The sequence below is a fragment of the Xiphophorus couchianus genome, chromosome 16 (assembly GCF_001444195.1).
Source record: "Xiphophorus couchianus chromosome 16, X_couchianus-1.0, whole genome shotgun sequence".
In the NCBI taxonomy this organism is placed as follows: Eukaryota; Metazoa; Chordata; class Actinopteri; order Cyprinodontiformes; family Poeciliidae; genus Xiphophorus; species Xiphophorus couchianus.
The window spans coordinates 18199838-18213296 of NC_040243.1; the positions used below are offsets into that span (position 1 = coordinate 18199838).

Below are 13459 nucleotides of genomic sequence, written 5' to 3' on the forward strand. Positions count from 1 at the left end.
CGAGTGCAGGCATTGAAATCACATTTTACTCTAGGTGTCATTAGCTGGTGAATGTGTGAATAACGTGAGCCGGTAATGACTGTGACGATCCGGTTATTTAAGTTCTGAGTTGAACGATAACAGAACCAAAAGTGTTAGAAGCAGAACAATCTGACTCAACAGCACTGGCTGACTAGAAAGAGTCACGCTAGATAAAGGAATCTGCTCTATCTAGCGCTCATTTCCAATGGGGGACATTATGGCAAACCTTACAGATTTAAGCCGTTTTGGTTCAAAATATTGTTAGATTTCATTCACAAAGATTTTTTTTATAATAAATCCCCTAATTCCTACGTGATGATGTAACCGGCTTTTTCCACTTCAGAAAATGTCTGAAATGAAAATCTGGGTTAAATAAAGGTTTGTATATTCTGAATGGATGCATATTTTTATATTCATAATTTTAAGAAGCATTTAATGACATCATAATTTCAGACGGGCTTCAAATGTCCTGGTTTATCAATAGCTTAGCACGTAAACGGTGTCTCATGGTTGCCATGGAGACTTGATGACCCCCCCTGACCCCCCCAAGAATGTTTCTTTATTTACTTGTTTATTCTTATTTTCCTGCTGAATAAATGTTTTGCAATTAAAAGTTGGTGGCTGTGAGATTATGCTGTTACAATACAAAATTAAAGAAGCGTCATTGTGGCCAGACAAATAAATTTGGTACCAATAAATTCACCCTGTTCACATCACAATCTGTTTCAATAAGCCATCGCTGTTTTAGCCAAAGCAAAATTAAAGGAAGTTCTGTTTTATTGCAGACTTTTATTTTTCATTTTCAAGATCCTATTTTTATTACAAAAAAAGAATTGTTTCCCCTCTGACCTTTGATCCTTTCAATGTAAATAAATTCCTCCGTTTAAGATGCAAAGCCGACCAGAGAACAAGTGGGCGTGACGCACGCTCTTTAACACTGAATGAACACACTTTGAAGACGCGTTAATTACGCCTACCTCCTGGTAACTGCAGCGCGCTCAGGTACATTTTGTCAAGCATTTAGAGCCTCGGGTTGGAAATATCTGAAGTGGTTCGGGTAAGACAAACACCGTAAACGGAAAACAACTTTGCGTGATCACATGTCAGTCAGTGTAGCTGGTAATATCTCCTGAATGTAAACATATGGTAGCACATCCTGGCAGAGTTTCAGTTGTGTGTGGCGTGAGCCACATAAAGGACATAACGCTGCTATCTCAAAGAAATGTGGTCGGTGGTTGTTTGTTTTTACTCACGGTTATCTTAAAAGTCTTGCAGATTGCAATCTATAATCTACCGCATGCTTGTGCACCGACAAAACGGGTAAGCGACATTCCAGAATAACGCATCAGGCGTTGGTTTGCTTCGATGCGCTCCGAGGTTTTAGGGTTTTCAGGCGTCTCCTCAGCAAAACAACTGATTGTGCCTTAAAGACGAGCTGACGTCGAGAGTCGGTCTGGGCAGAAAGGGGAAACTGAAGCAGTCGCACAGGAAACTCCCACAGAGTTCTCGTCAGCGTTCATACGGAGCCGTCAGACGAGAAGGAAGGAGTGATGACTGTCGGACAAAAGGAAAGGCGCTCCTCAAACAGAAAAACCAAGTAATTGGGTGAGATTTTTTTAATATTACAAAATATATTCAGGTATTCATGCAGTCAGAACATAGACAATTATTACTGTATATGACAAATTTAACCTTGTATAAATTAGTGAAAGTCTTAATATTTGTCTCCATTAGGGTGGATTAGCCCTCTGTGTTATATAGGTATAAATTTAAGACTAATAAATGTTTTCTCTGGTGTTTTTTTACTGTCTTTATGCCTCTTTTATGCGAATCGCTGCCTCTTTTCATGTATCTCTGCCTGATGGTTTCACGTCAGAAAACACCGCAAACATCAACAGCTTGTCTTTTTCACTTTTTCTGCTGGATTCCTGATATTCTCTTTGTGGGATTTCCCCCAACCTGCTACTGTAAACCAGCAGCTAAAAGGGTAAAGGTCACGCCCGAGAGACCCTCGAAACCCCCCCTTCCCAGTTTACAGAGCGATATCGTGACTTCTTCTCTGAAACTATTTGATCTTTACGCGCCCTTTCCCCTTTTTTCAAACTGAAAATTTTAAAGTGTTTTCCGAAACGATTTAAAATCATTTTAATTTCAAAATATATTTGCAGGAATTCACGGTGTTTGTCGGAGTCTTTGCATCACGTTTCGCTAAATTGAAGTGATTGACTTTTTTACTAGGAGGCCGCGTTAAAACATACACAGATGATTTAATTATGATTGATTAGAGCTGTAGATGGATTCTAGTTACTTGTTTCAATTTGTACATTTTTCAGCAAATTAATCGCAGTTATACTATAATTGCACAAAATAAATACGTATTTTAATTCTTTATACTAAAATAATTAAATGTAATCATTTTAAACCCTTTAAAATAATTTTTGAAACATCTTTTAAAAATCTAATTTTTAATTATTTTAAACAATATTTTTAAAATATGCTTATTTCCTAAAAACACAGTGACCGAGATGATGGTTTTTATCTTGTGACTGAAACGGCTCGAGGTTTTCTGTTGTCTTTCCCTGCTTGTTCATTTGAAGGTTAAACTACAATTTTATTCACGAATGCCTGCAAAAGTAAAACTTTGAAATAATGCCATGTATTTATTTATTGATTTTTTTTGTCACGCCAGTGTGTGTGTGCTCCTAGAGCGTATGCTTTTTTTTCTTCTTTTTTTTTACTCTTTACAACATGTGGAAGCGAGAGATAAGAGGGAGGCGGATGTGTGGTGACATCCCACAAAAAGCATACACTCAGAGCGGAAGACTGCTGGTGATGTGGTCATGACTCATTTCTATATTATTTCTAGTAAATGGACTGTTTCTCTCTCTGTCTGTCTGTCACACATCTACGCTGCCTATTTATATATATATATACATTAAAAAAAACAGCCTCACCTCTAAGGCAAGAGCGCCTTGACGATGTGGAGGAAACGCCGCTGATGTGGATCAGTAAAAAGAAAAGAAACGAGGCTCCGTGAACCCTGAAGGGATGGCTCTCCTCCTGGTCTTGATGTGGTTGGTTCTCCCGAATCGGGCTCTCCTCTCTGGTCTGGATCACTGCGGCGTTCATGACGGCAGCAGCTCAAACAACAGTGAGTATCCATCTGAAAAAGATATTAATAATAATCATTTAAAAACAGCAAAAAGAAATGGAAGCATGTTTCACATATTTGTGAGACCGTCTACCTTTAGGTTTACAGTGATGCACAGTAAACATAACTTATTTAGGGGTGAATCATTTTAATTTGAGTTTATCTGCGTCATGGCAAATATCATTACAAGACAATTGAAAAGCCTGAATTGAATTACATATAAGCAGATGTGGGCAGAGTACTCAAAAACATTAATACTCAAGTAAGTGCAGCAGTACTTCAACATATTTCTACTCAAGTAAAAGTCGCAAGTAGCCGTTTAAGAAATTATTCAAGTAAGACTAAAAAAGTATTTGGTAAAAATGAAACTCAAGTATCGAGTAACTGATCAAAACATCAATCATTTTATATTTTGAAATTACATAATCAGACAGACCAAAATATAAAGTTATGTGGAGAAGACCAAAACCAAAATAATTCAGATAAGTAACATAATTACAAAGTAACAAAAGCAGGCGAAAGAAAACACTTTTCAAATCAATTTCTATAAGCATAAAACTCACACCAATTGAAGAAAAACTGCAGGTGTGTCTCTATGTTCGGTTAATTTTTGGTTAAAATATGTTTGTTCTTCATTCAGTGAAGCTGCTCATACTGTAAAAAGACATTTTACTCAAGTAAGAGTAGCAATACTTCATGGTAAAATTTCTGAAGTAAAAGTAAAAAAAAACAACAAAAAAGTACAGTGTGGTAAAACTTTTGTTTTTGTAACCAAAAAGCTATTCAAGTAAATGTAGCTAATTGCTATCTAATTCTGGATATCAACCTCTTCAGGGTGACGGTGAAGGGGTTGAAACGATTCTGACGTTGCCTCTTTAATTCCCTGGTATACCCATTTGGGCAATGGTGGCGTCTTGTGTGCCGGAAAGGTGGTTTGCCCAGGGCGCCAAAAAGGCTACGACCGCCTCTGCATTTGGGATTGCAAAATTCCAAAATTAGAAATTTCCTGAGTCATTAATTTTTAGCAATAAATTGACACTTCTTTGTCGTGCTGCAGTGTCGCCTTGGCTGCAGTCCTTACAATGCCACAATGACTACAAGACCCATGTGGACTGCAAATGGAAGGCACCGACAAACACGACTCTGCAGGTCTGGCTGAGGGGAAACGATGGCAGCAGGTAAACGGAGCAGACTGGACAAGAGCAACATTTCTAGAAGTTGCCTTCTCTAGAGGTGAGGTTCTCTCTAACAGATTGGTGTCTATATCTACGCAGTGAGCTCTGTGTGCCTTTTAAAGACGAAAAAACAACCGAGGATGGAGTTGTCCAGTGCAGATATAAAACTCTTGTGCTTGGCATGGGAATCAGCCATACTGTCTTCTTCACGAACAGCCAGACAAGAAGCTTCTGCTCGTCTTCCAATCACACATCTCTGGATCTTGTTCAGCGCCGTAAGCAACAGCTACATGTACAGTAGTAGATTATGTACAGCAAAACTAAGCCTTACAGTGATGGTGGTGTTGCAGTGAGGGCACGTCCGCCAGGGGGTCTGACTGCGTCTGAGGAAAGCGATGGCAGCTACTGGCTGAAGTGGTCCAGTCCGTATCCTCCATCGTCCTCCCTGAACCAGAACCTCTCGTATCAGCTCAGCTTCAGGACGCAGGACGAGGACGGCTGGACTGTAAGCTACAAACACAACAAATCACCACATTGCCTTTCTGTGCAGCAGGGGAGTGTTTAGAGTTGTTGTTTTGTTTTTGTTTTTTTACAGTAGAGAAGCAAGGGACACTAACATGGCCAATACTTCAATAACCAAACTAGTTATTTAACTAAACAAAACACATGAATTTGCTTCTTACAGTGGTTTAGGGCACGGGCATTAGCCAGTGTTTATCGTACGACTAGCAAAATTAATTTCTAGTCGTACGATTAGCTTGATTAGCTTAGCCTAGCTTAACTGCAAACAACTCTATTTTTACCACTATGCTAACTCTACTTAAATTATTTATCAACTTAAAGTGAAAATTATTGAACTTATTTACTAGAAATTGTAAACAACTGCTTAATTACCGCGTTTTTGCCTTTATGGAGAGTTTTTGTTGCACAGTAGAGGCTCTTTCTTATTATTGATAAACATAATTTAAATCAGCCTGCCATTGGGACTAGCAATGGAAATTAGCCACTTAGCTCTTATGTAAATGTTAATTCATATGTAATATCCCATCTGGTGGGTGTGGCCAGGCAGGCTGACCAATCAGATTTAAAGGGTAACAGGAGCCACCTCCCCCCTCCAATCCGACAGTCAACTCTGTCATAGTAGACAATAATGAGACAGAGGTGAGTCAGTGCTTATTAAATTTCGTTTTTAATGTTAAATACACACCTCTCTACTCAGACTGAGGCTGTCGCAGACACCAGCGTGAGACTGGAGGGGCAGAAGCTGCTTCCCGGCTGTAGATACGAAGCCAGAGTGAGAGCCCGGGCCGACGTGGGTCGGTGGAGCGAATGGAGTCCTGTGGCGAGCTGGAAAACTGGAGATGGTGAGTGAAATAAAGAGGAAGCATAAATACCCTTTCAACTTTTTCACACTACCACTTTGCAACCAAAGTACACACTGCAATATGGGGGAATTTTTCTGCCATAATTCGAGCGCACACATTTTCAGTCTGAAAGCAGGATTTCAGTCTGATATGTGGTCCAACAGCTCTGACTCGATCACCAAGCTGCTCCGCTGTTAGACATATACACTAAAAAGGTCCAGCACTCACATCGAGGGACTAAACATAAATCGAACCACATGAACATTTTTCTACCCATTTCATCACGTCCTACTTTCTGTTGGTCTACTGCAGAAAATCCCGGTAAAATGATGCAGTAACAAACAGTTTTGCTTTCTTTTCAAACTTCAATTTTCTGGGTCTTTTCACAGTTATGGGAACTACGTCTGGTGTTTTCCAGCTGTGTGAGTTAACTATTGTTTTCCTTCCCTTTCACATCAGACCTCGGGCAGGTTCCCTCTCTGGACTGTGTTCTGGATGGAGAGAAGGAAGTGACGTGTAGCTGGGAGGTGAGCAGAGAGCTGGCTTATCTCGTCACCTACCAGCTGACCTGTCGACACGACCCGACAGCACGGTAAGTCAAACTCAAAGCCGTAGACGCGCCCGCCCTCTGCTGCTCCTGAACTGACGCGAACTTCATCCTTTAAAGGTTTGAGGGATGTTGCGTGAACCCAGCTGTGAGTTCTGACCCCGGAGGGGCAGAAGTGAGGTACAGCTGCCCTCTCACTGATGTGGACCCTGAACGTCTGCAGCTGAAGCTCCAGCCGGCACACAACGCTAAGACTTTTCAAGCGTACAAACACAGTGAGTACAGAGAATACAGAGGAGGTGAGAAGTGGTGGCGGCGGAAGTCCCTCTGTGCTTATCTGAGCGTATAAGGCTAAATTAAAAACACACAAGGGGGTGATAAGACCACAGGAAGCAGTGCAGACAAACAGCGGTTAACCAGGTTCGTGCCATGGTTGTACAGCACCCCCTAGTGTTTGATTTGTGCTATTACCTCTAAATCAGTACATAGGACTCTGATCAGCTGTTTAATTGGGGATTTCGTCGCTGGTAGGTCACTATGTTAAATACCGACCTCTAGTGGACGTTTTTAACCATTACATGCATGTTTGCTTTTTCTTTTGAAAATATACATGTATCATGTTATATATGATGTACATAAAGAAATGGGGGGAGAAAAGGTTACAGCAAACATAAAACATACAACCTTGCAGTAGGTCAGGTGTTTTGCAAATATATTTATGCCCCTTTTTCAAGACTCGTCAGATCACAATCACAATCCCTGACTTATTTTAATAGTGTTTTGTGTGATAGACGTCCAAAACATAACATGTTGATTAATAATATAACATAATGTGTAATTAGAAGGAAAATAGTACACTGTACAGTTAGGTGTCACATGTTTACTTTAGTGGCTTGGGAAGACAGTTATGTACTATTTCGGGTTAAGAAAGGAAAGGTTGCTGATTTCTAAATGTGAAAAACGTTGAAACTTTTGCTTCCACTCAATAATTACAAATTAACTTCGCAAAACGCTGTGTACGACGTAAACGGTGGGGTTACGCAGAGTATATTTTCAAAAGAGCGCCAACAATGGGAACCACTTGTACAAAAAGATCTGTTAAACCCTGCGTTTTGACTCAAGCTACAAACAGTTATTTTCTGTTACCTTTTTTCAACAGTCCGTACCAATTCACCAGTGCAGGTGAAAGTGAGGGAGAATAACGGTGACTGGGTTGTGGAGTGGTCTCCACCAGCTGAGGCAGCTACAGAGCTGATGTACCAGGTCTGGTATTACAGGACCACAGATCAGGTGAGAGGATTTTACGTCTCCGTTTTCATTTCCCCGCTTTCCTTTTAGCGGCTAATCACCACAGCAGCTCTGGAAAAAAGGGCCTGCCTGAATATTCATAGGTTGTGTGTTTTATTTATTTCTGCCGCCAGGGATCCACGGAGCTGCTGAACATTTCCGAGGGGTCCACACGGGTGAGCATCCTGGGAACATCCCTCGTGCCGCTCCAGGACTACGAGGTGAAAGTGAGGTCACTGGTTGCCCCTGGAGAAGGTTCCACCTACGAAGGAATCCCCTCAGAATGGTCTGAACCTGCAAACTGGACCTCAAATAAAGGTGCTTACAGTATTAGTGTGTGCAATGTTGATGTTTTCCTGCTGTTTTGTGCTTTGAAAAAAACCAAAATCTTCAAATGACATTATGGCCTTCTCTTTAATCTGGTTTCTGCTCCTCGACAGCCACCTGGTCCGTCTCCACACTGATTTATTTCTTCTGTGGCGTGATTGCAGCCGCGCTCTTTCTGACTCTGTACCACACTATCCCAGTTTGCCGGAAGTAAGCGCTGCTTTACGTTGACTGCAACGTGTAAAATGCAGTTAAAACAGCAGTTAGAATCGCTGATTTTCTTTTTAAATGTACGTTTTAAATTAACGCCCATTTATGTTTTTCACCATTAAGGGAAGTTGTGATGTGGGTGGACTCAGTTCCCTCTCCAGGCAAAAGCAAGAGCCTGTCTGAGATCAAGGTGAGACTGGATTATTTTCTTAAAGTGACTAAAATGTTACTAATTTTCACATAGTGTATAAGTAATGCAAAAAAAAAAAGCATTTGCCCCCTTACAAGTCTCTTCAGTTTTAGCTTTTTCAATTATTATTATTGCGTCCAGCCACTCAAAAACTTAATTTTGGTATTTTTGAGTCTTACTACTGTAATTTAGATCACTGTCCTGTTGCAGAACCAAAATTCAACCAGACTAAAGGTCCTGTACTGATGACTGGACTTTCTCCTAAACAATTTCTGCTACAGAGCAGAATTTATGACTCCATCAATTATGGCAAGTCTTGAAGAAGCAAAGCCTCACACTACCACCATGTCTGACTGACTTCTGTTTATGAAATTCTGTGTGAGCCTCTGGTCAAATGTACATCTTCCTAAAATAATATTTCCCCTTAATCTTTGGGGATCATCAAGATTTCTTTGGGTAAATGTGAGATAGGTCTTTGTGTTCATTTTGGTGGGCGATGGTTCTGATCTTGGAACACTACCATAGAGGCCATTTATGCCCAGTTACTGAATCGTGAACTCTGACCTTAGTAGAGGTAGTGAGGCCTGCAGGCCTTTAGATGCGTCTGACTCATTGATGCACTCTTTGAGTAATTCTGGTTGAACTTTCACCACTGCTCCATCCCAAAGTCTTAGAAATGGCTTTCCAAACTCATAAACGACACTGACCTTGGTTTTCTGTTGGTTTTTGAACAAGTGTTGCTGAAGTAAGCTTTGCTTCATTTCCACGTTTTCTTCCAATTCAGTCTTCCTCGTCCCCGACCCTCGTGCAGAGCGAGAAGACGTCCATTTGTAGCGTGCAGCACCTCGACCGCGTATCGACCTGGTACTAAATTTCACACTTTACTCACATGACGCCAGAAAAGTCAGATAATGAATGCAGCGACAACTCAGGATGCATTCGTCTGTTGATAGCCGATGTCTGCACTCTGCCGCCGTGGCGATCGAGAAGAAAGAGGGAGCTGATGAAATTATGCACCTTTCCCCCCCTTGCAGCTCCACAGAAGCTTTGCTTTGGCCGACCAAGAGCACTGAGACGACGGGCGGCGACCAGAGCAGGAGTTGCTGGAACTGTGATAACCTTCCCTGCCCTCTTGATAACGCTCACGACTCGGACACGTCGTCCATGAGCTTCAGCGGGCCATACATCTTTTGTCAGGTCAGTTACTTTCAAAAAGAGAACAACAGCAACTGAATAATAAAGGAGTACTCAGCATTTGTATAGGGAATCAAATGGAAACAGTAAAAATGTTGTCCTAAAAATCCAGCAAAACGTGTTATAGACACTGACTCACCAGCTCTCTTATTAAGATCTGTTTAGTTGTGTTTCCATGTGTGTCGGTTAAATCCTTTATAGAAAAGACATAACGTGAGATGGTAACACACTGTATTATAAGCCTGGCGGACCACCAGGCTTTATTTGTGCCCTCAAGAGGCTTAGCATTGCCTAGTTATTTAAAAAAATTTTTTTTACGTTTGCATTTTTTGAGACCTTATAGTTGCTGTTCAGGTGTTAATCTTCCAATGTTTCAATAACATAATTATAAAGTGATATTTTCAAAATTTCTGTCAACTTTTAACTCGAAAGCACGACGGGCCGCTGGATCAATGACTGCCCTGGGACCCAACCACCGGGCTTAGCAAATTTTCTGTAACTTTAGAGAAAAACATATCCTGTCACGATGCAGCAGGACACACGAAAGCCCACCTCAGTGATTCATACATTTTTGATGGGAGCGTGTCAAAAGTCTCACACATACTGAAAAATACTTTTTAACTTCCCTCGGTATCTAGCTTTGCTACAGTGTTCAAGCTAGCTTGTATGCATGAACAATAAACTGAGATTTAGCTTCTGCTATTTGGTGTCTGTAGCAGCCCTTCTACTTCCACAGACCTTTTTTGTTGGCATTTCGTTTTAGAGCTAGTCTTCTGTTTTGTTAAGCTGCTACATCCTTTAGCTTGCAAATAACAGGGGAACTGCTACACAAACAGTAACTTTTTACACACCTGCTAGCAATGAAACCTATTATGATTTAGAGCTAGCCTACAAGAACTTCAAAAAATGCACTTTAAAAAGTACTTACTGTTAACTCGCTTTGCTTTGCAGCTGTTTAACGCGTTTGAGTCTCTTTCGCAGGGATCAGGACAAATGTCAATGGAGGTCCAGCAAGAAGAAGTCCGGGAAACTAAATCGAGTGAAGCCGTGCCTCTCTTCCCGGCGCCATGTCCTCTTCGCGATAGAGATTACGTGTGTCTTCCCAACCGCACTCTCTCAAGGTCCACAGAGGACCTCACATCCCACAGCAGCTCAGGCCCAAAATGGTACCACAGTCCTGAGCAGGACCAGCAGCACCTGAACGCCACACTGCGGCCTGTTCAGTCTGGCAGCCGGTCCGGCTTCGGAGAACCAGCGGTGAGACGTCAACCGCCCGATTACACTGCAGGGCCGCTCCCCTCTTGGCCTCAAGGGGGCGCTAACTCAGGATACTGCCAGCTCCCAGCAGCCTTCACCGTACCGCCAAAATGAACAGCTGCATGCAAGAAACAAAACAACAAGGCAGGATCAATTAGTAATTGACTTTTTGTAAGCTTCTACTTTATTATAAGCTCCTCAAGCTGTTAGAGGAAAAAAAAAATCTTGTTGTCGTTGCACATATTTTATATTGCCTTTACTGATTTTAATTTAGTAATATGTAACCAAACATTTAACAGGGCAAATAAAATGTTTTTATATCTACAAATATTCCAGGAAGAATATTTATATATATTTTTTTATTAATGTTTATCTTCAGCATGATTTTCTTTATACAAGCTGCCACTCCATGAAACTGCTAAAGCAAAGAAACAGAAGGCAAGTTAAAGTCAGAACATTGACGCTGTGACCTTTTTCACCATTTTATTTCCTGTACAGAGCATTTTAATTTCAATAAAAGTTCAACTTACATGCTAATAAGACAAACTGGCATATTTACTGTCAATACTGTCATCATTCAGATCATAATCAGACAAACAAAATGAAGTTGTTTCTGTGCCAGAAGTGAAGCCATTTTATTTTAAGTTATTATCTCTGGAGGCCTCAAAAAAATTAAAGCTATAGTTGTATAATTTTTTGAAACGGGGATGATCTATATTTAATAAAAATTATGACAAGGGAAGTCTCTGATCACATTATGTGATGGTTACTCCTTTCCTGTTACTAACTTCACCATGTAATCGCGCAAAGTGAAAGTACAAAGATAAATTTGCTTAATGGAAACACTCCAATGTCAAAAACACAAGCTTTTTTTTGCTAGGATGAGGCGGCTTTTTTTGAATTATCAGAATTTGTGTATATCACTAAACTGCAACAGAAACCCTTTTTTTCACATCATACGGGTGATGTGATCAACAACACAAGGTTACTACTGGAGGAAAAGATGAAGACGACAGGAAGTGGAAGGAGAATGACGGCGTCGCATGTTTTTTAATGACATCATGTGAACAAACTAGTTAACCTTTGATCTTAAATCCGAAATCGTGTTTCTGATTTAATAAAAATACCGCAATTGCGAAATTGTGTTGTTTTTTTTTTACATTAGGGAACATCGATAAAGTTTTGTGCACACTTGTGATGGAAACTGACAGTGGGTTGGCCTGAATTTGGTTTTGGCCAACTAGAGGGAATTCTTGACTGAAATTATTTAAAGTGTAAATTTATTTCATTTGCATTAACCTGATCTTTTATAAAGACCTATTTGGAGCAGCTTTACTTCACTTCTTAACGTTGGGACAATTTCCAAATGAATCATTTGCCATAAACTGCTGTAATGTACCTGTAAAAGGGTTTTCTTTGCCAAAGTAGCAGCAAGAAAGAGCTCTAATCTCCCCAAGGACAATAACTAAAAAAACTGTGTGATATCAAGTATCATTAAATACACTTGTTACAATAAAGGCAAACTCAAATTTATGAATACTCCGAGCAGATTAAGATTTTGATTAAGCAGATTAAGCAAAAGAATATCAATTTTGAAAACAAATGATTGCCAGGACTTTAGCAGTAGAAACTAGTTGTTAATAATTGAAGATTAATATAAATGCATCTGCCAGGATCTGAATAATTTGGGGCCAAAGGGAATGTTGCAATGTTTATCAATATAAAATGTTGGATAAGGCTCCTGCTTACTCAAGGACATGCCTGCTGGATCCATTTTTAACAGTGTACTGTATATTTCACTGTATCCATGCCACACACATTTTCACTGTTTTCAAATTTATTGCTCTGTTCTTCTTTCCATCTGTTCGGCCTAATGGGGTTGCAGAAAGTTCAAGGGTTTGACAGTTTTCTCGAGGCAGGAGAAAACTAAGCATGCAACGTGCAAGCGTGCAAGTGGCTTGCAAAAATAATCCGACCTCTTGAACTTTTCCACGTTTCGTCACTTTCCAGTGGAAAAAATTCAGTGCATTTTATTGGGGTTTGATGTGACAGTTTGGAATCCGGTATGGATTTAATTTTATATGCTTATACGTATTTAAAAACTAAACCTACATCCACCACAAATAGCAGATTTATTGTGAAACATGGCATCCCTACAGTAAAACACGGCGGTGGCGGCATCTTTCTGTGGTAATTATTTTCTTCACTTGGATCAGAGAACCTGGTCAGAGTTGTTTGGAAGCGCAGAATGGTTTGCATCAAACCCATTTATGTGTGTTTATTACAAAAGTACATAAAACACCACTTATTATTTTCCTTCCATTTCAGAATTATGCACTTTAAGTTTCGGTGTGCAACTTAATTTTCCAATAAAAAACATTGTATTTTGTAGTTTTAGCAGGAAGGAATGAGGAAAAGTTCCAAGGGAGTCATTGCATGGGATTGCTACGCGTCCGTATCGTAATTCATATCATGGAAAACAAAATCCCTTTTTGCAAAAACAACAGAAGGTTGGAATTCCAGGCATTCTGACATCAACTTCCTGTGTTTCGAGCCCGTTCCAAGGTGCAATTTCCTGTACGATGGGACTGACGGGGACTTTGACACCCTGCGTCATCACAACCACATTGCTGGTTCATACTTTACCCACACTGTAACCAAAGGGAGGACACGTGGATTTTTTCCCCAGCGTGGGCTTTTCCAAATTCTCTGAGCAAAACAGATTCCTTCGTCTTC

At 40.4% G+C, this 13459-nt stretch overlaps 1 protein-coding gene across 2 annotated transcripts; it reads left to right on the top strand.

Annotated features, from left to right (window-relative positions):
* Positions 1-982: 982 nt before the first annotated feature.
* On the top strand, positions 983-11863 carry csf2rb (colony stimulating factor 2 receptor subunit beta). Of its 2 annotated transcripts, none has more exons than XM_028042331.1 (15): positions 983-1626; positions 2970-3172; positions 4230-4350; positions 4447-4622; positions 4698-4852; positions 5567-5711; positions 6171-6303; positions 6379-6533; positions 7418-7548; positions 7680-7863; positions 7986-8082; positions 8206-8272; positions 9057-9136; positions 9226-9469; positions 10448-11863. In XM_028042331.1, exons 2-15 carry the CDS (start codon positions 3070-3072, stop codon positions 10835-10837), a joined length of 2181 nt encoding a protein of 726 aa, XP_027898132.1. In that variant the 5' UTR covers positions 983-1626; positions 2970-3069; the 3' UTR covers positions 10838-11863. The 2 variants fall into 2 exon arrangements, with proteins under 2 accessions (XP_027898132.1, XP_027898133.1); XM_028042332.1 differs by having other exon boundaries at positions 987-1626; positions 9307-9469.
* Positions 11864-13459: the final 1596 nt, after the last annotated feature.